The 25,861-nt window shown below is 37.7% G+C and overlaps 1 protein-coding gene across 6 annotated transcripts in view; it reads left to right on the top strand.

The window, feature by feature from the left end:
- The window catches only part of LRRC49 (leucine rich repeat containing 49), a 148,758-nt gene that overhangs the window by 83,484 nt on the left and 39,413 nt on the right, over positions 1–25,861 (top strand). For all 6 annotated transcript variants that reach the window (XM_019441610.2, XM_019441609.2, XM_053888903.1 and 3 more), the window contains 3 exons: positions 3,681–3,828; positions 12,952–13,035; positions 17,533–17,702. In XM_019441610.2, coding sequence (XP_019297155.1) covers positions 3,681–3,828; positions 12,952–13,035; positions 17,533–17,702 — 402 coding nt within the window. The remainder of the gene's footprint in view (positions 1–3,680; positions 3,829–12,951; positions 13,036–17,532; positions 17,703–25,861) is intronic.

Genomic DNA, 25,861 nt, shown 5'->3' with positions numbered 1-25,861 from the left:
TTAAATGGAAAAGCTAAGACCTTGAATAGCAACACAATACTGAAGAACACAGCTGGAGGACTCATACTACCCTATTTCAAGACTTATATTAAGGTACAATAATCAAGACAGTGTGGTATTGGTGAAAGAGTAGACATATATGTATAAGTAGAAAAGAATAGACAACCTAGAAATAGATTCACACAAATATAGTCAAGTAATCTTTGACAAACGAGCAAAGGCAATTCATTTGAGAAAGGGTAGTCTTTTCAATAGATGAGACTGGAAAAATAGGATATTTACATTTAAAAAAAGAATCTAGACGTAGACCTTATATGTTTTACAAAGTTTACTCAAAATGGATTGTAGACCTAAATATAATACACAAAGCTATAGAACTTCTAGAAGAAAATTTAGGCAACCTTGGGTTTGGTGATGAATTTTTAACGTTTATTTATTTTTGAGAGACAGAGAGACAGAGCTCGAGCAGGAGACAAGCAGAAAGAGAGGGAGACATAGAATCTGAAGCAGGCTCCAGGCTCTCAGCACTGAGTATGTTTCAAGTATGTTAGCAAGCTATCAGCACAGAACCTGATGCGGGGCTCGAACTCATGGACTGTGAGATCACGACCTCAGCCGAAGTGGGTCAGTTAACTGACTGATCCACCCAGGTGCCCTTGGTGATGAATTTTTAAATAGAATACGAAGACCATGGCACATGAAAGAGAAAACTGATAAGTTGAACATATTAAAATTAAAAACTTCTGCCCTGTGAAGACACTTTTAAGAAAAATGAGGGGCACCTCGGTGGCTCAGTCGGTTGAGCGTCCCACTTCGGTTCAGGTCATGATCTTACAGTTCGTGGGTTTGAGCCCCGTGATGGGCTCTGTGCTGACAGCTCAGAGCCTGGAGCCTGCTTTGGATTCTGTGTCTCCTCCTCTCTCTGCCCCTCCCCGGCTCACGCTCTGTTTCTCTCTGTCTCTCAAAAATTAATAAATGTAAAAAAAAAAATTTTTTTAAAGAAAAATGAAAAGGCAAGTCACAGACTAGGAGAAATATGTGCAAATCATATACCTGATAAGTTATTTGGGTATATTTGTATATATGTATATATTTATATATCCATGATATACAAAAATTCAAAACACAAGAAATAACAGGTGTTTGTGAGGATGTGGAGAAAGGGGAACCCTCCCGTACTGTTGGTGGGAATGCAGCCGGTGCAGCCACTCTGGAAAACAGTATGGAGGTTCCCCAAAAAGTTAAAATAGAAGTACGTTATGATCCAGCAATCACACTACTTTGTATTTACCCAAAAAATATGAAAGCACTAATTCAAAGGGATACATGCACCCCGATATTTATAGCAGCGTTGTATACAATAGCCAAGATATGGAAGCAGCCCAAGTGTCCATCGACTGATGAATGGATAAAGAAGATGTGGCATACACACACACACACACACACACACACACACACACACACACACAATGGGATATTATTCAGCCATAAAAAAGGAAATCTTGCCATTTGCAATGACATGGATGGAGCTAGAGAGTGCTATGCAAAGCGACGTAAGTCAGAGACAAACACCCTATGATTTTACTCATGTGTGCAGTTTAAGTAACAAAGCAAACAAGCAAAGGGGAAAAAAAATGAGAGAGAGAGGCAAACCAAGAAACATACTCTTAACTATAGAGACCAAATTGATGATTACCAGAAGGGAGGTGAGTGGGGGAATGGGTAAAATAGGTGATGGGGATTAAGGACCGCGCTTGCCGTGATGAGCACAGGGTGATGTATGGAAGTATTGAATCACTAAATTGTACACCTGAAACGAATATTACGCTGTATATTAACTAAATGGAATTTAAATAAAAACTTTAAAAAAAAGAAGATATAGAGATGGCAAATGCGTATGAAAAAATGTCATCCTTTGACATTAGGAAATTGCATATTAAAACAGTGAGACCTCTACACACCTTTTGGAGTGACTATTATAAAAAAAAAAAACCTGACATATAGCAAATGCTGATGAGAATGCGGAGCTGGTCGGAATGCAAGATGTTACAGCCACTTTGGAAGACAGTTCGGCAGTTTCTCATAAAGCTAAACTAGTCTCACTATATAATCCAGCAATTGCACTCTTTTAAGTATTTACCCAAATGAGTTGAGAACTCGTGTTCACTCAAAAACCTGCAGACAAATATTTATAGCAGTTTTATTTATAATCACAAAAATCTGGGAGCAACCAAACTGTGGTACATCCAGACAATGGCATATTAGTGATAAAGAGAGAGCATGTGCTGTGAAGACACAAAAAGACACAGAAGAAGCTTTTTTTTTTAAATGTTTATTTTTTTGAGGGAGAGTGTGAGTCGGGGAGGGACAGAGAGAGGGGGGACAGAGGATCCAAAGTGGGCTCTGCGCTGACAGCAGGGGGCCCAGTGTGGGGCTTGAACTCACAAACTGTGAGATTATGACCTGAACTGAAGTCGGACGCTCAACTGACTGAGCCATCCAGGTGCCCCAAGACATGCAAGAACCTTAAATGCAAATGGCTAAGCGACAGAAGTCAGTCTGAAAAGGCTATATTCTGTATGGTTCCAACTATATAACATTTGGAAAAGGCAAAAACTGTAAAGACAATAAATAGATCAGTGCCAGAGTTTCAGGGAAAGAGGAGGAGGGTTGAAGTAGGGGATTTTTTTAGGATCATGGAACTATTTTGTATGATACTTATGCATTTGTCAAAACCCACCGAACTTTATAGCACAGAGTGAACCGTAATATCTGCAAATGTAAAAATAATATTTAGGAGGTTAGAGGATCCAGGGAAGGAATGAATATAGACTATGACAAGAGAAGCTAACTGTATTTCAAATGTATGAACCAACCCCCCTTGAAGGGGTGAGGGGGGGAGGTGTTGACCTAAGTAACTTTGGAATGAATATATAAAACTAAATGCTAAAGGAATTACACATCACAGTTATACTTTAGTTAACAAAGTTGTTTCCTGTGTGTGTTCAGGTTGAAAAATGCTGATACCACTATGCATATATTCTGGAATTAAACAATTAAATAAATGGATGAGATGGTGGGAGTCAGATTTCTCCTTGTTGGAGTAGGAATTTACAGATAAGTGAGGGAAAGAGGCTAGAATGATCCTTTTGATAATAGAATTGGGGTACATCAGTGTGAATTCATGTTTAGCCTAATATAGACATAAATGATTAAATATTATAGGTGTTTGTATACACACATGTTAATATTCACACATACATGTCCTTGCTCTGTTGGCAGAGGGCCTGAAAAAAATGACACCCCAGGAGCAAAAAGTATATCCAGCCACCAGATCTTTGGTTCCAGTAGCCTTCTCCAATAAAAGGAACCATGGCTCCTTCGAGAAATGGCTGATTCTAGGACCGGGGTCGAAAATACATAATACGAGTCTAGAGAATCTTTTAGTGCCAGAAAGCAAGGGATGAATTAATTAATTGTAAATAATTGTGAATTAAAATGTGCTATACTGCTACAAGATGTTAATAACAGAAAAATGGGTGCAGAGTATATGGGAACTCTATGCTATTTTTTCAAGTTTTCTGTAAACCTAGAACTACTCTACAGTAATGTATAGTAAATGAATGAAAGTACTGTTGGAAGGTCCCACAATAATCCAGTGGTTTCTGTCTCTCCCGCAGTTTTGAAAGTGTTTGCTGTCTTGCTGACTCTTCTTCTCTCTCAGACATCACTTTTGATGGCAATCCAATAGCTCAAGAGTCATGGTACAAACACACTATCCTTCAGAATATGATGCAGCTGCGCCAGCTAGATATGAAGAGAGTTACGGTGAGAACTCTTGTGAAGCGCTTGCCAAATTGTCTTCCTTACTGTGGAGTGGGAGATTGGGGTGCATGTTCTTTGCTTGAAATGCTTCTTGGTTTTAATAAACTATGTTATCATGACAATGTAATTCATAATTATAAGTACAAATTTTTTGTTTACCACCCGTCCCTTATTTCCAATTTCATCGAATAGCGCTGTTAAATAACAGAAATTCACCTGAGTACATTTGAAAGATCTAATTGACTTTATTAATCAATTCATGAATTGGGCAGCATCCTCTTTAGCAAGTAGAGAGGTGCTCCCAGTGATGACAGAAAAAGAAAGGTTTTTAAAGGTAGAGAGGGAGTGGAAAAAGGGAAATTATTAGCAAGTTGTTGTAGGCAAGGTCACCCCTCGGAAGGGAAGGGAAGGGAAGGGAAGGGAAGGGAAGGGAAGGGAAGGGAAGGGAAGGGAAGGGAAGGGGTTCATCAGTAAACTTCCTAGTGCTGATGAGGAATTTCCCAGGTTGACTGGTTACAGGTTACATTTTGGGAGGGTCAAAACTACACTTAGGTTAGGTAGTAAGTCTTGGTTTACTCGCTTGGGGCCTTAACAAGTGACACTATTTTCGGTCTTCTTTCCCTCTTTCTTCTTCTCCTCCTCCTCCTCCTCCTTCTCCTTCATTCCTAACCTTTTATTTAAATTAATCATCACAACTGGTTTCCATTCTGGCTTAATACCCAACTAATAGTTTAGTTTGGAATGGATGAGTAAAAACATCATTGGTAAGTTACATAATGTAATGTTTTAAGAACGTGAGTGCCAAAGCCAGACCGCTTGAGTCTGGATCCTCGCTTGACCATATTCTAGCCGAGTGACCTTTGGAGATTTACTTAACCTTTCTATATCTCATTTTCCTCAAAGTAGAATGGGAGGTCATGATTGTGTCATAGAGTTGTTGTCAAGATAAAATAAAGTACTAACCCTTAGAACAGCGTGAGGCTCATAGGAAGCATCACATGGAGCTGTTGTGTGTAATGCCATACCTCTCAGAGTCATTCTCTTTTATTCATTCTATCTGCACGTTGGGTATTTTCTATACTTAGATGTTTTAATATGGCTCCTGATCTAAGTGAAATGCTGTACATGCACCTTCTAGGCATACAGTGCACATTAGCATATCATAGGTTTCAAGAAGCTCTATAACAAACTTGCCTTAATTGGTTTCATTGCAGCCCATATTTATTCAAATGTTTTCCTATCTCAGAAAACACCCATTAATGATCTCAGTTCAGTAACCCCAGAGCTAGAAAAATATCCTAAACCTCCACTTGTTTTCTGACTTCTAGACTCTGCTAATTTTAATGTGGATTTTGAGTGGTCAGCTATTCAAGTGCCAATTGACTCGTTGTCTAGAATCCATTTTCACAATGTGCACATTTTACATTTCTGTCTCGGCAATATCATGGCCATCTGAGGTAGCCAGCAGATAGTTACAAGTGTTGATGAATTCGTGCATGCCAGGGGTCTTCTAGGGCTCTGCCTCTCTTTGTTCCAGCATGGAGATGAGGCTCTTTGTCCTTAGTTTCTTCAGATCTATCCCGCGAACACTGTTTCGTACTTTTACCCTTATCTCCATGTCTTTCTTAATTGAGCATCTTTGGTACTTACAATTGCTCTCCTGGTGAGATTGAGATGTTTGGGGTATGAAATGATGCTAACTCATTTGTATAAATTAGTACTTAGTTATATATTATGTTTCTCATAGCAAATTTCTGTCAGTCTTGCCTACCCAACTAATGTATACAATCCTTAAGGACAGAAGCCATTCTTCCTCCTTGCTCGATACATACAGATGGTCTATATACATGTTTATTTCCTTTCCTTCTCTATCTCACACAATGCTGAGAATATAGTAGTATGCAATAAAGTCCTGACTGAGTGAAATTTATCTACTTTCATGCCTGAAATAAAGGAGAATAATGCTATATATAATCATTGTCTTTGTGCATCCCCGTGGGTTGTGTTTGCCTGGTGAGGAAATGAGAGAAAATCACCTGGGATGGGAGCAGGGCCAACTGTTCTGCTAAATAAAGAGCAGCAATCCTTGTACATCTCCTCCTGCATGGTTTAATTTGAGAAATAAAAAAAAAAATTAATGTCTTACTAAAAGCTTTCTTTGAGGTATAATTGGCATAAAATTAATTGTACATATTAACTATACAGGTTGATAAATTTCAACATGTATATCACCTGAGAAACATCACCACAGCTAAGCTTATTAATAATTCGCCACCCAGAAAAGTTTCCCAATGCCCCTTTGTTATCCCTCCTTTCCACCCCTCCCCACCCCACGGGAAAGGACCTGTGCTTTAATAAAATAATCTTTTTGCATCAAAGACATCTCAAGTAATCTTTCTTGGCCTTTGGCTCCGGACCCCACCACCATTCCAAAACCCCATCATAGTGAAGACAGGTTATAATGCAAAATGCCAAGCTAGAAAAGATAGGTTGATAGATATGTATATGTGCACACACACACACACACACACACACACACACACAGCACAATAATATTAGAGGATAAAGCACCCTTGTGTCTGCCAGAGAAATAGGAAAAGTTGCAAAGGAGAAAATACTTGATGTGGGCTTGGAGAGTGGTCAAGAAGAAGAGGATGTATCTGTGGAGAGTGTGCAGGGAGGGTGGAGGCATGCATAATGCAGAGACATGTGAGGGACTGAAAGCAGTTCAACATGGCTGAGCACTGAGTGTACGTGGAGGAGAGTAGCAGGAGCAAAGGGTGTCTCACAGGCAAGCGGTAGGCTATGAAGGGCATTTTACATCACAAGAAAGAGATTAGCTTCTTTTGTTTCTGGACATAACAGGAAGCTCTTGAAGAGTTTAAAGTGGTTAAATTACAATTGCCTATTAAAAAGAGTGTCTGCCTTGGTAGCAGCCCAGGGGGTGAATTGGGAAGGATAGGACGGGTGGGATGAGAAACAAGGAGATTAGTTACAGTGAGAGCTTCCAGGGGTCGGACCCAGAAGAATGGCATAAGATAATATGAGGTCAGGAGACATAATGTAAGTTGATGGTCTCAGGTCCTGTTTTGCTTTTGTTATCTCTGTCAAGAAGAATGGCTTATAGTCTGTTAAGAGTAGAAATAAATATTGATAAGAAGAAAGTAAAGCCTCGGATAGGTGAATAGATAAGTTTGATCTAGAGCAAGCTATCTGGAAAGGATCTGATAGTAAATATTTCAGGCTTTGGGAGCTATATAGTCTCTGTTGAACACTACGAAACTCATTGTAGTGTGAAAGAAGGCATAGACGTTACATAAATGAATGAGCATGGCTCTGTTCCAATAAAACTTTATCTACAAAAATAGGTGACAGGCTGGATTTGGTCTGTGGGCTGGAGTTTGCCAGTCCTTGATCTACAGAACTGAATAAATATAGTGAATAAATAATTACTAGAAAGAATCTTTCTTTCTTTGAAAGAAACAGTGTAGAATAGTAAAGCAGCTGCACGGTAGGATGAACTGATCTGTCTTTTTATCATAAAGGGAAAGAATATAAATTTCACAAATTGTGACAGTAAACTTGATGTTGAATACAAAGGAAATCTAAATTAGATTATTGGAGGAGTTGTCAGTACTAAAGGCATTGATCACTAGGAGGCAGCAGTGGTTCGCTAAAAACAATTCATGCCAGACAAATTAATTTTCTATTTCAGATATTGTAAATTGGCTCTCTCCGAGAAGTGTTCCAGTCTTTTGCTATTTCAGCCAAGCTTTTGACAAAGTCTTTTATGGTATTGCTTTGAGTAAGTTGTATGACGACAGCACAGTCAAGTGAATTTGGGATTCCAGCGTCCCTACAACACAGGAAGCAGTGGATTAAGGCCAGCCTGTAGAAGAATCTGTACTGGTGTGCCTTGAGGCTTTTTCCTCAGGCCCTTTCGATTCAATATATAAATATTTTTTAAATGTTTATGTATTTTTGAGAGGGAGAGAGAGACAGAATGTGAGCAGGGGAGCGGCGGAAAGAGAGGGAGACACAATTCAAAGCAGGCTCCAGGCTCTGAGCTGTCAGCACAGCGCTCAACACAGAGACTCGAACCCATGAGCCACGAGATCATGACCTGAGCTGAAGTTGGACACCCAACGAACTGAGTCCCCCAAGCACCCCTGATTCAATATTTTTGTTAATGACTAGATGAGAATATTTCTGTTTTTCTGAGAAAGTATATAATTGACAGGAGCTAGAGAACTTGGAGATCCTGATATACTGGTTAATCGAATCACAATCCCAAAGTAGCTCAATAATCTAGAACAGGGTTTGGCAAACAACAGCCTGTGGGCCAGATCTATTCTGCAGACTATTTCTGAGCAGGTCTCGGGCTAAGAAATGGTTTATAGATTTTTTTTTTTAAAGCGTTGTATTTTTAAAAAATAAAAGAAAAACCATGCGTGATAGAGATCTCATGTGGCTCACGAGGCCTGAAATAATTACTATTTGGCTCTTTCCAGAAAAAATTTGCTGACCTCTAGTGTAGAAAAATAAGCATAATTTAGCAAGACAAAAATAGATAAATTGAAAATCCTGGACTTTACTCCATAACAACAAATAATCCCCAGCACAAATGCAGAATTACGTGAGATGAGACTCAGCAAATTGAGTTACTTGTGAGATGTGATCATTAGAAGTAAATATGGTTTAAAACAATATCATTTATAGAAACAATTCAGAAAAATGGAGACAGTAGTCCCCATTTTTTCTTTAATGATCAGATTTCACCTGAACTATTAGTTTTAGGGGGTGACAACGAACTAGGGTATGTCCAGAGAACCTGGCACAACTCATTGACAGAGGGGAGCCATAAGGAAGATATTACAGTGGTCTTCAAGTATTTTCACAACTGTCCATAAAAAAAGAGAATAGACACATTTTGGGGGCCTAGAACAAGGACAATCGTATAGACAATTCTAGGAGGCAGAATTTTCTCCTTTTAATTTCTAAGGCAGTGTTTTTCTAACACAGGCACTATTCTCAGAATTCTGAAACAGACACGACTTCATAATTCCTAAAGTTTTCACTTCAGACCCACATTTATTGGCTTAATATGACCTTGTTTACAGTTTGCTCTCCAAGAATTGGAATAGCCTTATCTGAGACAGAAGTGAGTTTTCTGTTTTGGTAGCCATTACTGACCCTCGCCAATACGTTCTGATTCTCCTCCTCTTTTTGGCAGGTGGAAGCATTCCCCTTCAACTTAGGTGTGGTTGTGCAACTTGCTTTGGCCAATGAAGTGTGAGCAGAAGTAATGTATATAATTTTCAGGCAGAAGCATTTAAAAGCCGATGTATGATTTTCACTGCTTTTCTCCTGTGGTGGTCATTGTGGACGCATGTATTGAGTTGAAGATGCCATCAGATCACAGCACCCAGGAATACTTAGGCAGTACATGGAGGGCAGTTGTAGTGTTCTTTGAACCATCAAGAAGTAAGCTTTTGTCTGGGCACCTGGGTGGCTCAGCCAGTTAAGCGTCTGACTCTTGATTTCAGCTCAGGTCACGATCTCAGTTTGTGAGCTCGAGCCCTGCGTGGGGCTCTGTGCTGGCAGTGCAGAGCCTGCTTGAGATTCTCTCTCTCCCTTTCTCTCTGCCTCTCCCCTGCATGCTCTCTCTGTCTCAAAATAAATAAACTTAAAAAAAAAAGAAGTAAGCTTTTGTCATAAGCTCCTATAACTTTTGAAGTTGTTACGGCAGCATAACCTAGCCTATTCTGCCTCCCCTCCCCCCTAATATTTAAGAGCTAATATCCCTGGCCAAGAGAAGTCAGGTGACCTGGCTTCCAGCCTTCACTCTGACATGAACTATGACCTAGAAAAATAAGTTTTCTCTGTTAAGAAAAAGGTTGTTTAAATGAAAAATATCTCTTGTAGACAAAAACTCTGATTTTAAAGTCTGTTTTAATATTTGTTGGAGTCAAGGAAGTAATGTCTTTTATAACTAACTATTCTGAAGTATATGGTTAAAAACCCACATGGCCACGTATTTTTCTAAATTCCACATAATAAATTACTGCCTATATTAGGACCACTATTATTTATTGGAGCAAAACTTCTCATATAAAATATGCATTGTTTAGAGCCTTAATAGTCTGCTAACAGAGTATAATCTAAGTTATCAAACACCTATTAAATCACAGTACTTCTTAATTAATTTGAAGTCATTTCTATATTTTATCTTCCTGACAGACTGAAGTAAGGAAAAAAGTATATATTTTTTGGTCCCAGATAGATCCTTTTCCTTTGCTATATAAAGGATATGGCTTTGATCCCAGACATCGAACTATTATCATGAAGATGCCAGAATTTTACAGTTTTTTCCTTCTTACCAACAGATTTATAGCTTATCTTTACAATTAGAGGTTGATTTTTGTTTCCAAGTTTAGTTACTCTATAATTATTTGGGCTGAAATATAGTCATCAGATGTATAAATTCCTTAAAACACTCAATATTTGAGTTGATTTGGCATGTATCCAGTTTTCTTAGGTTTAGCCTTCCTTTTAAAGTCCTACTGCCTTTAATAGAAGCTCAAATTCTTTTTGAAAATCTGATGAAATCATCTGTTAAGTATGTGTAATACGTGATCCATACAGTTTCCAGTACTATTTGAAATTGGCTCTTTGAATTACCAATCTGTTTCTAGTTCACATTTTATAGATGAATCAACAATTGAACATCAATATAGTTTGCTCTTTTAAAAAGTTTGTTCTGAAATAGGTTATACTTAATAGGTTCCAAATCAGTATTTACTGAACCAAAGAGTTTAATTGTTAATCCAGCTATTTTGGGAAGCTAGGAATCAAGCTTCTGAATTTCCTATTCACTATATTTCTCCTCATAACCACTATTCAGCCTTCAAACACCAAGAATAACTATTTTCCATATTGTAAAAGACTTCAAATTCACCAAAAGTCACATTCAATTTCCATTCCCTTTAAAACAATTAAACCATCTAGCAGATTACTACTAAACTTTAATAGCTTTTATATCTTTCTAAAATCAGTAAAATACATTTAAATATGTTCTTGTTATAAAAAATACTACAAATTCCATTTCTCACAAGACATGGCTTCTGATCCTGATCTGGACTTTGTCACTAGCCATGTGACCTTGTATAAATTACTAACCTTCTCAGAATATTCAGTTCTTCATTTCTAAAATTAGAGTGTTCCAATGGATGCATTTCTGGTTTTCTTTTTAGCTCCGTGATAATTTTTCTTTGTGCATTTTTTATATACTTCTTTAGTCTAGGTCTTTTCTTTCTTTTCAGAAGTATTTATAATGGCTCACCCCCCAGAATACATTTTCATGGCCTCTTTGACCTTCCTTACTTCTAACATAATATATGTACTGATCAGGATAGGCTAGGTTATACTGTAGTAACAACTTCTCTGACCTCAGTGGATTAAAGCAACAAAGTTTATTTCATGCTCATACTGCCTGTCTGCCCATAGTATGTGGTCTGGGAACTTTGCTCTGTGTTGTCCTCGTTCCAGCACCAAGGCCTTCCAAGTACCCACCATGTGGAGCTTTACAGATCTGATAGCAGAGGTGAGAGAGAGAACAGCTATGCCATTCACGGTCTTTGAAATCTTCCTCCAGAAGTAAACACATGTTACTTTTGTTCATATGACATTGGTCAAAGGAGGTCACATAACCGCACCTAACTTTCAAGGGACAAGAATTGCTATCATACAGTATGTCCTGGACGTGGAAAGACACAGGAATACTTGGTCAACAGCTCTTGTGACTATCTGTCATGTTTTAAATCACACACCGACTTCTGGTAGGGGTGGAAATCAATACTATATTTATGGAGGGCAGTTTGTCAACATATCAGGAGCCCTAGAAAAAGGTGTCTTCCATTTGATTTAGTGGTCCTGGTTTTAGGAAATTATTGAACAGATCCATGAAGATGTATATTTAATAATTAATTCTTCAAATATATATTTATTGGCTATCCTGACTGTGTCAGGAGCTGACATGGTCCATACCTTCAAAGAGCTTTTGGGGTAGGACAGGAGAGAGAGAGTAGCAGAAATAATTAAAATGGAACTGGTTAAGTGCTATTGTGGGGGAAGATACGGTGCTATGAAGGTATATGGGAAAATTTTTTCTGACCTGTTTTCCAGTTGCCTGATTCTCTTTAACTGTGTACAATTTGCTCTTCAACTCCCTTCCACTGGATTTTTTCATTTTACTTTCTGTGTGTTTTCATTTCTGAAAGAGTTCTTCAAATGTGCTAAATTACTTTTTGTAGTTTCTATCTCTGAAGATATTTTCAAGCTTGTCTTTTCAGAAGGAATTGTCTTCTCAAATTGTGACATCATCTTGAACACCTGCAAATCTTTTGATACTAAAATTTAAAGTTACATGGTTATAATTTACAAAATGTGATCATCTTTAGGGGGAAAAAAACCCATGACCCACATTGTGTATACATATAATATAGTGAATATTATAAGGTGACACAGAAATGACAAGATGTGATTTACCATGTTGGAATTGTGGCCGATTTTTAAAATTTTTTCTAAACCATAATGTTATTTTGTAGTTTTTAGAATTTAAGAAATTAGACTGGCCAAATCAACTTAAAGAAAGTAAAAGTAATGTATTAATGGAGAATAATTTTGTTAATATTTAATATGGGGAGTTTTAAAAGGCTTTCACACTTGTTTTATTACTTAAAAAGCTCTGATTTACATCCATAGATCAAATAAAAGTTGTGAGAAGTGTAATGCTGGTCATTTTTATCTTCATAGTAGAAAGATTTTAAGTCTTTTTATGTGAAACTGTAGTGCATGGCTCTTGAGAAAAAACTATGTAAACCTCCTCCCCCTTTCTTCTTGCTCTTCTCATTCTGTTTTCTTTCGTGTATTAGCTAGGCTCAACTCACATCAACAATTGGGAGTAGAGTTGAGAACGTAGTTTTTTTTACAATTGGGAAGGAAGCAGAAAACGAGACATTTTTCTACGAGCAAGTCGTACGCTTCTCACAAAGAGAACCAGGCTTGCCGAACCCAAGAAATAAAGGTTAAGTACTTCATAACACTTGTCAACACTTTTTCTTTTAGGAAGAAGAAAGGCGTATGGCATCTGTCGTAGCCAAAAAAGAGGAAGAGAAGAAGCGGGAAAGTCATAAACAATCCTTGCTTAAGGTACTTTCTCGAACGAGTGCATGCATGTGTGTGCCCACACGCTCACCTACGCCGAAACTAGCCAGCTAGTCAGCTGAAAGAGCAGTTTCCACATTTGGTAAAGTTTTCATTCCTATCAGTAGAATGTTTTTAACACTTACCCTGAAAACTTTTAGCGGTTACCTATAAATAAACCTGTGCTTCTGAATTGCGACATAATGTACAGTATAAAACACATGCAAAAGCTAGACATTTTAAAAGGAAGAGATGGAAAATAGAGCACAAGCTACAGTTGTTTTCCACACCAGTGCGTCACCCTGTGTGTCCCTGCCATGTGGACTTCATTTCAGAAGCCAGTGTAATAGACCACTGTCTTTACTGAGCTATTTTAATGAGCTCTGATACATGGGTTTCTTTTGTAATAATTGCTTCTTACATTTAAAAACTTTCTCTACTAGCCTCTCTTCTGTAGAGGTGGTAAAGATTTTGAGGATTTAAGAATTAAAATTTGTTTTAAACTAGATTTAGATAATTTAGCATATCAGATAAACTTTCCTTAAATAAAATGCTTCCTCTTAAAATATTTTACATTCGCATCACAGAAGTATGATGAATGAAGACAGCTTACAGTTTACAGCCTGGATCATGCTCATCCTCTTCTAAAATTAAAGATATCACGCTGGTTATCATTACTCAGTCTTGTCTAATGTGGGTGCTTTTCTTTTTAAAAATGAAAATGCCGTTTAGAATTCAAAAAATGACCAGTACGGATACAAAGTTGTACAAAATAAACTTGGGAAACAAGGGAACTTATTGGGGCGATGGAAATGTGGGTCTCGATAGGGGTATGGGTTACACAGGTGTATGCATTTGTCAAAAACGATCAAGGGGTATGCTTGAATCAATATGTCTTACTCTATGAAAACTACTCCGAAATTCACAAAAAAGAAAACCAACTTGGTCCCAACCCTCTTGGCTCAAGCCTACTACTTCAAAAGTATTTAGAACTCTTACCCATTGTGCTACAGTTTTCTCACTTGCTGTTGTTTCTAACCTCCTGACACCTCCCCAACTTTTATGTTTCCCCTCATCCCATTAATTAGATGTACCTAAGCCCTCTCTTGACATCTCTGTCATATTGATTTTAGCCAATAGGATATTAGTCTTAACTATTTTGGAATATTTCTAAGGGTTGGCCAAAAAGACACTTTGGTTTATAGGAAATATAGTTGTAGGCAATATTTTTTAAATGTGTAGGAGCAAGATTTACCATTGCCAGATGATACTATTGGTAAAGTTTTGGAATAGTTCATTTACAAAAAGTAGCAGAGTTGATTCTTGAACAATATGAGTTTGAACCACACATGTGCACTTATTACATGTATTTTTTTCAATAAATACAATACAGTACTGTAAATGGATTTTCTATTCCTTATGATTTTCTTAATAACATTTTATTTTCTCTAACTTACTTTATTATATGAATACAGTATATAACACATATAACATACAGAGTATCTGTTAATCAACTGTTTATGTTATCAGGAAGGTTTCCAGCCAACAGTAGGCTATTAGTAGTTACGTTTTTGAGGAGTCCAAAGTTCTATGCAGATTGTCAGCACTCCTAACCCAACCCCTATGTTGCTCAAGGATCAACTATATTTCCTATTGTACAGCTGCTGCTTTCAGATACATAAGTGAATGAATGAATAAATGAATAAAAATACATAAGTAAATAAATAAAGCTCTCGGACCAAAAGTACATTTTTGTTTGAGCACTGGAGCATGGAAAGGAAGAAAAACAAAGAAGCTCCATTGGCGATTTAGCTTTTAAAGGCACCATTGTACGTTGAGCCTTACAACTTACAAGTTGAGGCAACAAATTGCACTTGACTCCACCTTTGCACTAAAATGTTTTTCTTATGTACCCAATTCAGATGCTTTCCACTGTCGGCATTTTTGGAAATGTGCCATTAAATATTTAGCCAATGTGGGTTTTACACATTTGGGAAATTTTTATAAAAACTTAAAAAAAGAAAAGAATGCTTCGCTTGAAGTCACTAAGTAGGACTCTTTAATTATGAGAGTTATTTAGCTTTAAAATTTTTTAGTTAGGGGAAAAGCATGGGAAATCCAGAGATCTGGATTCTAGCCCTAGCTCAGATTTGAGATCACAGTACCAAAGACCCTCAGCATTTGCTGGCTATTGTTTTTACGACAACACCTATTGATCGTTAAGAAAAGCGGGTGGGTGGTTATGAAGGGACCAGAAGAGTTCATTGACATGTATCTTCTGCCTCGTTGCTTTTCTATCTTTCTGTTTTCTTTGCAACCTTGGAAATAAATGGAAGTGATGGTTACAGGATATACTGGTGTGGAATTGCTTGGATTATGAAGAATAGACTCAAGTGACAAAAGCTGAAATTTGGAATCTTCTAAAATAATTGCCACCTTAACACGGACTTGGCAATGTATTGCTATCTAGCTGTAGAGACATGTCTATAACTGATATGCCAAATGCATCCATGATCTTCAAGCAGAAGATTTTCCTTGGGGACGCCCTCTTCTGCCTTGCAAAATCTCTGGCCTTTCTCTTGTTTTTTCTCTTGCACCAGATACCTAGAGCCCTTATGTGGCCCCCTGGCCAGCCAGTGACCCCCACCTGACCCCTGACTGCACTCCTGTTTTAAAATATGTCTTCCTCTTCCTGGCCCCAGTACTCTTAGTCTTCCATTCTCTTAGTCAACCTGGTGTTGATCTAATTTCAATGATCCAAATAAAGGAACTTTAACTTTGGGGTAGGTATAGGAAAGTGTTTGTATTTTCAGGGTATCTTATAAATTTGTTAACATACTCAGTGGTATAAAGATATTGTGTATCTCTTTTCTAAACATAGCTATATCTGCCTCATTAAGAATATTTCTTTCCACCAACTACCAGTCAGCCAGGAAACCAAATGCATGGAGCCAGCGTGACAGCCGTCTGCCATTATTAACTCACTGCCCCTGGCTCTTTCAAAGTAGCTTGATACTGAGTAAAAATGACACTACTTAGATTAAGAATTGGGTTGTATCGGTTATCCATGAATAACTGAAATAGAATTCCTTAGGGTAGGATGCCGTTAATATAGATTTGGAAAAAAAATTTTTTTTGACAGTAGAATAGCAGATTCCTACTTGCTTTAGACAAGGGGGATACACATAAAATGCCCCAAAGTCTCAGAAGTATACACATATTAAGCATAACCCATTTAACGATATAGACAAACTTGAAATGCCATGCAACAGAAAGAACCCATGCTAAAAACATTTTTAAACACAGAACTTCTAAAAAGTTTAGTTTTAATTAAGCTTTGTTATCAGTTTTCATTCCTACCCAATGCCATTTTTCCATGCTAAAATTTTAGATCTCCAAATATAGGCAAAGAGATGGAACCAAAAATGTATTATTCTACATGTACATATTCCCTGAGGAAATGGGCAAAGAATCTTCCTAACAGCCCTCACCGACTCCAGAGGCAGCAGGTGAGAAGTCAGTATCACACAGCTGACTGGATGAGCGTGCTGTCAGTAAAGAGGAAAGGGGAAGTGTCTACTTTTAGCACTCTGACCATATCGACATGCCATTTAAAAATGTTAACTTTTGATAATGGAGACTTTACCAGAGTAGTGATTATTTTCTTTATGAACTTAATACAAGCTGAGTAGAAACATTGCAACCTGGCACATTTTCCTTCGGGACCAGTAGCCTTAACAGCAGCTGGGAGCTTTTAGAAAGGCAAATTCTCAAGCCCCACCTCAAACACACGAAATCCGAAAGGCGTGAGAACCCTCAGTTGGTGGGTTAAGAAGTTCTCCAGGTGGTTTGAGGCACGGTAGGTAAAGTATGAAAACCACTCTACTAAGACATCCATTGCAGATACTGAATTACTTCTTTCCTATTCCTCTGGGATGGTACTAGTTACCTAGAAATGTTTCAACCTAGTACAATTTCTTTTAGTGGTCTTTCTGTACTTCTTCATTTTCACACATTGTAATTCATGCTGTGAAGCTTGGAACATTGACCAATCCCCCTTCTTCTCCCCACCTCTCAACCAAGATTATTGCATCGTAGTAGTCTGAATTATTAGGTAGGAAAATTAAAATATTATTAGTTTTCTTCTCGCTACGTTGAAACACAGAGGCATATAAATTTCTGTCCAATCAGAATCTCAGATAACAAGTATAAAAACTTCTGTCCAATTAAACTTTCAGGTAGCTAATTTTCGTGTCTCCAACGGGAGTAATTATTGTTTGTGTGTAATTTTTTCTCTTTAAGGATGACAGACCGCGGTCGAGATGTTTGAATGCACAGGGTAAATAAGGCCGCCGTACTTTTAGGAGCCTATTTGCAGCTACGTATAAGGAGTAAGACTCCTTTAGAAAGTGTGATAAGTAGTACAGACAACTTGCTTCAGGGATACTCGCCCGCTGCAAAAATTGCTTTATATAATTCTTGTCACAATAAACTTCTTCATAGGAGAAGAAAAGGTTAACAATTAACAACGTAGCTCGAAAGTGGGACTTGCAACAGCATCGAACACCCGACTTTGCTACAAATCAAGATACAAAAGTTGCTGACTCTCCTTCCCAGGACCCCTCTCAGCTCCATGGAAGCGCCGTCGTCTCTGCATTTCCAGAGGAAACAGGGTATGAATGGTATTCTTTCCAGGTACCAGTGTCTTTGGGGAACTGAGTTTGGAGCAGAAATGGGGACCTATTTCGCATATAACTATTTAAAAATAGTTATCTTAAGAAAGCCTACTAAGATTAGAAGTTTAAATTTATTTATTTTTACATTTATTTACTTTTGAGAGAGAGAGAGAGAGAGAGACAGAACGTGAGCAGGGAAGGGGCAGAGAGAGAGGGGGACAGAATCCAAGGCAGGCTCCGGGTTCTGAGCTGTCAGCACAGAGCCCGACTCGGGGCTCGAACCCACGAACTGTGAGATCATGACCTGAGCCGAAGTCAGACGCTCAGCCGACCGAGACACCCAGGCGCCCCTAGAAGTTTAAATTTAAAAGTGAAGGTAGAAATACTGAAAATATAAACTGACCCCTAATTAAAACACACACACACACACACACACACACACACACACACACACACACACTTCAGTACTTTCCTATTTTTCATAGGAAAAAAAACCCAGATTACTTAATGTAGCCTAGGAGGCCCTCTACCCACCTCACCTATTTCATCCCTCACCATCGGACACTAATTGGACGGTGCGTCAGGGCCTTTCAGATCGGTTGCTTCCCGTCTCAGAGCCTTGCTGCTACAAACAGCTGTGTTGTCCCCTGCCACTACTTCCCTGCCCTGCTTCCCTCCCGCTGCCCTGGCTAATGCCAGCCTGCCAGTTTTAAAGTTAAACCTCACGTCCCCGGAAAGCCTTCCCTAACTACCCCCTGGAGACTAGACTAGATCAGATATGCCTCTTATCTCTCTCAGTACTGTGCACTCCCCCCTTCTCAGCACTTACATAACCATGATTAAATAACTAGTGGGTAATTAGTTGTTTCCTGTCTTCCCTACTAGAGTATAACTTGAAGAGGAAAAGAATCCTGATTCCGATTGCTGATGGTCTTGACCCAGCAGCCAGCACAAGACCTTACTCCTAACTAATAGTATTAAGCAATTTTGGCATAAAATCTGAATAATTACTCCAGTTGTGTTCTATAATATCGATCTATCCCAGTGCCTTACAGCCTCTTTTCTTCTGTGACATAGGTGCCACATAATTACATATCCCCTGGTTTGTGAGCAAATCTGAGTACATTATGTAGATTTTACATATTTCTCTTCCTCTTAAGAAAGCATATTGGAATCAAGTAAATGTGAGGGATATAAAGCATATTTATTTTTATAGTTTATTTATAATTTTAAAAATATATTATATGTAACTTAAAAATAAAGCCTAAAAGTCAAAGATAGAATGCATACCAATTTCATTTCATTTGATGAAACTCTATTACCTAATGACCTTAACCAAATTATGAAGCACACTTCAAACTGAATGTGATGTCGCTTTTCTTTTGAGTTTTCAGGTCATATTCTATAAACTTTTTCATACACAAAGAATGCCATGAAGAAAATAATTTAAGAGGCATTAGACTAACATTTTGGAAGTTTTCTGGAGTTAAAGAGTGTGACATATATTTAGACAAATATACTTCAAAAATGTTAGTTATAGGATTAATTTATATTGATCCGTGTACTTACTTTAGCTCACGTGGGTATCATATCCACATGCAGAGCCTCTCAGCCCTTTCAGCTAGCAAAATAAAGCAATAAGAATAGCGATTTTAATCAAGTGACAATTTATAAAACAAATATATATCCTTCTTATATTGCCCTAGAGCTTTATGTAATATTCTTTTACTTGGTCAGAACTATAACATTTTATAAAGTTAAAACTTTAGATTTATGACATACACTACACAAGTCAGTTTATTTCTGATGGCTCTTTTTAAAAAGATTTTTTTTTCCTATCTTCCTTAAGATGGTTTCCTAGATCCAAGTTTATCCAAATAATCTTACACATTATATTCGAAAATTTTAATAAGGTTTTAAAAGTTAGTCCTTTCTACATCAACTTTGTTTTCATATGTAGTATTAGGTGAGAGTCTAACCTGATTTTATTTCAGTTGGTTAATTGATCATAGCATTGCTTAATTAAGATATTCTCTTTTTTAATGAGAATGCCATTTGCCTCTTACATTAAGTTCCTGTAAATATTTGGAAATATTTCTGAACTTCCTATTCCATTTCACTTATCTGTTTATCTGTGTTAATAATCAGAACTATTTTGATGATAGTAGTTTTGTAGTACATTTTAATATCTATGTAGGGGAAATTTTCACTATTCAGAGTTTTAATTCTCCCACACTTGTTCTTCCATATGAACTTTAAAATCATTTAATCTACGACTAACATTGTATGTTGATTATACTTCAGTGAAAAATTATTCATCTAAACAGAAACGTTAAGAATCATACTCAAATGACATTTAAGGTATTAATTTCAGAGGTATTGACATTCTTAAGATAATAAATCATCACTTTAAAAATCATGGTATATCTCCATTTTTCCAGGTCTTGTTTGGTATCCAGAGGGAGCTAATTAGGGAAGTGTTGAAAGATTGAAGGAAAATTCTGAAGAACTAAATGAGCTTAGAGACTATGAAGTTGTAGCAACTATAGTCAGAATTGTTGAATGAGTATTCCAGGAGCACAGAGTAGGTAGGTATAACAGTAGAGAAGCTATGTGTTTGATAAAGAATAGGAGATAAAGGATCAAAGGTAAATAATAAAAAATTCAAGTATAATGATAAAAGGAAAAATGATGGGTCATATGGTCTGGGCTAGACTTTTAAAGAATTAAAAAATAGAAGGTTGCCTACAGATTAGGAGAAAATTTAGTATTTCTGAGACCAGAAGTCTAAATGAAGTTGAAGATGAGAAGCCTAGGAAGTAAGAGGGTTAATAGTGAGCTCAGATAGTGGGAGTTTATGGTCAGGGTTAAGATGTTGAAGTTGAGATTTTAAAGGCAGGACATATCTAAGTAATGACAACATTCAGAGCAATTTGGAGGCCACTGTTGTGGCCATGGGAGTGGGTCATTGGAGAAGAGGAGAAGTGAAGGTCACCAGAGGGAGATCAGTTGAAGCTATTATTGAACATATTGCAGTTGATGGTAGAACTAGATATGGAACAAGGGGTCAATGTATTCAGCAGTGATCAGCCTTATCTCCCTCCAGTCTGAGTCATGCATCCTATGCTCTTGTTAAACCATTCACTACTCACGTTTTATTGGTGTTGGCGGCTACAGTGAGTGCAGAAATGTCTTTGTTTATTAACTTGCTCTTTTACCTGGCAAAACTATCTCTGACAGGTGAATCCCAGACTGCTAATATGATTTTCCCAACGCTTTGAACTTTTTAGGCAGCTTATGGCCAAACGTTCTGTGATCCTCTAAAATCATTTAAAATTATAGCGTCTTCACTTTTATGGCCTCAAAAACAAGCAATGAGTTCCAAGAGAAAGAGGAAGTATCTGTTAGTGAAAATTGTTATGCCTTATACTTACTGCCAAGAGTTTCAGAATTTTTATTACAAGTTCCACAAAGTCAGAGAGGCCTTTTAAGCAAGAAGTACAAAGGAAGAGTTTGGGAGAGATGGGAAAAGTGATGTATGGGTTCAGTGGAGAGGATGTGGAGAGCACTAATGAATCATTGGAAAGCAATCCACGATTTCTGGCAAAAGATTTGTATTTTACTGATGTAAGTTCAAAGTGCCATGGAGACACCATTTTCTTGGTCTGATCCTTTTAAGAACTTAAACACTGTGAAGTCAAGGAGACACAGATGATATTTGAAGTCAGAAAAGTAAAACTCTGAACGTAGTGAATTATTGGTGAAACTTTAATGTAAAATTACTTGTAACTTCTACAATGGTTAATGATAATTTCTTCAATTTAGTTGGCAGTTGTGTGATTCATGTAAAATCTCTTGCATCTGAAAGATAGAAATATTTCTGAAAGAGCTGATTATACCTTGTATATGTATATATCAGAGGGTTTTTTTAGGTTTGTTTATTTATTTTGAGAGAGAGACAGAGAGAGCATGCACAAGATGGGGGGGGGGCAGCAGAGAGAGAGAGGAGAGAGAGAATCCCAGCACACTGTCAGCACAGAGCCCGACATGGGGCTCAATCTCACAAACCGTGAGATCATGGCCTGAGCTGAAATTGAGTCGGACACTTAACCAACTGTGCCACCCAGGCACCCCTACACCAGGAGCTCTTAACCAGAGTATCCAGACTGACTGTTTGAAATTGAAGTCTTTGTTTTATACTTGAGCTCTCCACACCATTTGACATAGTTGACACTCTTCATCTTGAAGGGCCCTTTGCATTCACTTTCCTGATAGCATATTCACCTGATTTTCCTTTTACCTATGTGGCTGCTGTTTTTGTTTGTGTTTTGTTTTAAATAATACCTTGCTAACTCCTTTTCTACCAAATCTCTAAATGTATATTATGCTTTCTCGATTTATAAAGTTTAGGTAGACTTTTGTGGGGCGCCTGGGTGGCTCAGTTGATTAAGCATCTGGCTTTGGCTTAGGTCATGATCTCACGGTTCATGAGTTTGAGCCCCATATTGGGCTCTCTGCTGACAGCTCAGAGCCTGGAGCCTGCTTCTGATTCTGTTCTTTCCCTCTCTCTCTGCCCCTCCCCTGCTCTCTCTCTCTCTCTTTCTTTCAAACATAAACATTAAAAAAGTTTTAGATAGACTTTTGGCCATAATAGACAAGGATTCAGCTCACTCACTTGTTATCCCCCAACACTATATACCTAGAGTTCTTTCATTGGTAACTTTTGTAATTTACTATAATTAAACCTCTATTTTTTGCTCCATCTGCTATAGACAGTAGCTTTCAAGTTTGCATTGTGCAAGATGAGTCTACCCTTCTTTTTACTTCTCCCACTTTTGTACACTGCAACTTTCTATGAGCTATACTTTTCTTATTTCCCTTGTGATTTCTTCATTGACCCATTGTTTAAAAGTGTTTTAATTTCCATAAATTTGTGAATGTTCCAGGTTTCTGTTACTGGTTTCCAGTTTTATTCCATTGTTTTCAGAAAAGGTGTTTTATGTGAGATTTGTTTTGTGACATAACATATAGTCTATTCTGAAGAATGTTCCATGCACACTAGAGAAGAATGTACATTCTAATGTTGTTGGATAAAGTCTTCTATGTATGTTAGCTCTAGTTGATTTATAGTGTTCTTGAAGTCTTCTATTTCCTTATTGATTTTTCTGCCTATTCTATCTATTATTGAAAGTAGGGTATTAAAATCTCCAACTATTATTGCAGATCTATCTCTCCCTGCAATTCTGTCAGTTTTTGCTTTATATATTTTGGATGTTAAATGCACTATATTTATAACTGTTCCACCTTCCTGATGGATTGACCTTCTTATCGATGTAAAATGTCTTCCTATATCTCTTGTAACACTTTTTGACATGATGTCTATTTTGTTTGGTATTAGCAGCCACTCTAGCTCTCTTTTGGTTATCATTTGCATGGAATATCTTTTTTCCATCCTTCCAATTTCAGTCTATTTGTGTCTTTTAATCTTGTTGACTGCCTATAGTTAAATCTTATTTTTTTAATTCGTTCTGCTAAAAACCTCCTTTTATGTGGAGACTTTAATCTATCAAGTCCTCATAAGAAAACACTTAATTCTATCATTTTGCTCTCTGATTTCTTTATATATCTTTTTTGTTCCTCAATTCTTCCACTACTTTTTTTGTGTGTTCAAGTGATTTTTAGTGTGCCATTGTGATTCCCTTCTCACTCCTTTTACTGTATATATTTCTTAGCTGTTTTCTCAGTTGTTACCCTGGGGATTACAATTAATATCATAAATAATAACAGTTTAGGTTGCATTAATACCAGTATAGTTGCAATAATAGATAAAAATTTTGCTCCTATATGGCTTCACTCTGTGTATGTTCTTATTACCACAAATTTCATCTTTATATACTATGTGCACGTTAACATAGATTTATAATTATTATTTTGTGCATTTGTCTATTAAATCATATAGAGGAAAAGAAGAGGTACCAGTTGAAAATACAGTTATACTGGCTTTTATATTTACCTATGTAATTACCTTTCCTGATATTCTTTATTTGGCTTTGAGTAACTACCTAGTGTCCTTTTATTTCAATCTAAGGGGCTACCTTAGCTTTTTTTTGTAGGGCAAGTGTACTAGCAGTAAGCACAGCTTTGATCTGAGAATGTCATAATTTCTCTCTTCATTTCAAGTGCAGTTTTTCTGGATATAGAATTCTTGGTTGAAAGCTTTTTCTTTCAGCACTTTAAATATGTCATCCCATTGCCTTCTGCCCTCCATGGCTTCTGATGGGAAACTGGCTGTTAATCTTATTGAGGGTCCCTGAGGGTCCCTTGAACAGGACCAGTCACTTAGTCATTTCTCTCTTGCTATTTCGAGATTCTTCCTTTGTCTTTTTCTTTTAACAATTGGAGATGATTGTTTAGGGTCTTCTCATTCCCTGAAATGCACAAGAACTTAACAAAGCCCTCAATCCCCCAACTATCTTCTTCCCCAGCCTCTTTTTGTCTTAAGGTTTTTGCTCTATGTTTTTGTCCCACGGGGCAACACCTAAAACATTTTTGCATTAAATGCTTTTGTCAAATGCCACGCACGAAGCCACCTGTGCCCAGGGGAAACTCTGAGGCACGTGAAACAAAGGCAGGCTATTTAGCTGGGACCCACCAGACATGTCAAACGCATGACCACAGCTCTTTGAGAGTAAGGCATGTGTTACTTTTTCTAGTACCAGCAACCTGCACAAAGAATATGGGCTGCCATCTTCAAACCACCACTGAGCTAGGGAGTAGGGGATGGTAGCAGTGTAAGTTAAAATGCACAGAACTCTCATACTGAAATTCGGCATGTTTCTTCTTCAGTATGCATTTCCCTGGTTGTTAAAATGTTTTTTTCTTTTAGATTCCAGAGTTCTGAAAGAGTTGATTCTGAAAGTTTTCGCTAGCATATTTGTTACTTTTGTGGAGGAATGCAGTTTTGGAGTTCCCTATTCTACCATTTTCTCTCGTTTGGGAACCACAGTTTTGCTATATACTATGAGCTATGCTTTTACATTTTGATATTAAAATTATTTGTGTCTGTTCTATAACCACAACATTGTCAATTGGTAGCTTCTAAAGATTGAACACTAGTAGGGGCACCTGGGTGGCTCAGGTGGTTAAGCATCCAACTTTGACTCAGGTCATGATCTCACAGCTTGTGAGTTCAAACCCTGCATGGGGCTCTGTGCTGACAGCTCAGGTCCTGGAGCCTGCTTTGGATTCTGTCTCTCCCTCTCTCTCTGCTTATCCCCCCACTGTCTGTCTGTCTGTCTCTCTCTCTCCCCCTCCCTCAAAAATAAATAAACAATTAAAAATTTCAATAAAAAAGATTGAAAACTAGTAAGCAGTGTTTACATTTCTGCGATTATGTAACTATTTTTTACTTGAGCATTAAGTAGTGTACTGTAAATCTCATTTTCTGCTTCCTAAACCATTCAAGGAAAATAATCTTAGCATCAAATGCAAATAGTCCCCCGCTTCATCACACTTCAAAATGTGTTCAAAGCCATGCCACACTCTAGTTTGCCTCACATTTGAGCCATGCCTTCTTATATAGGTTTTTTTAAAATTTTTTTTTTAATGTTTATTTATTTTTGAGACAGAGAGAGACAGAGCATGAACGGGGGAGGGGCAGAGAGAGAGGGAGACACAGAATCAGAAGCAGGCTCCAGGCTCTGAGCTGTCAGCACAGAGCCTGATGCGGGGCTCGAACTCACGTACCGTGAGATCATGACCTGAGCTGAAGTCAGATGCTTAACTGACTGAGCCACCCAGGCACCCCATACATAGTTTGGTTTTTTGTTTTTGTTTTTTGTTTTTTTTTTAATGTTTATTTATTTTTGAGATGATGCAAGAGACAGAGTGCAAGCAGTGGAGGGGCAGACAGAGGGAGACACAGAATCCGAAGCGGGGTCCAGACTCTGAGCTGTCAGCCCAGAGCCCGACGCAGGGCTTGAACCCACGAACCGTGAGATCATGACCTGAGCCGAAGTCGGACGCTTAACCGACTGAGCCACCCAGGCACCCCTCATTGTCAATTGGTAGCTTCTAAAGATTGTTTTTATCTGGAGTTTCTGATTTTCTATCTTTTATTTGTTTATTTATTTATTTATTATTGTTTACTAAATGAA

This window comes from Panthera pardus, unplaced genomic scaffold (genome assembly GCF_024362965.1).
Source record: "Panthera pardus isolate Hobbes unplaced genomic scaffold, ASM2436296v1 HiC_scaffold_24, whole genome shotgun sequence".
Taxonomy (NCBI): domain Eukaryota; kingdom Metazoa; phylum Chordata; class Mammalia; order Carnivora; family Felidae; genus Panthera; species Panthera pardus.
The sequence above is the reverse complement of the archived record's forward strand: the minus strand, read 5'-3'. Positions and strand labels throughout refer to the sequence as shown.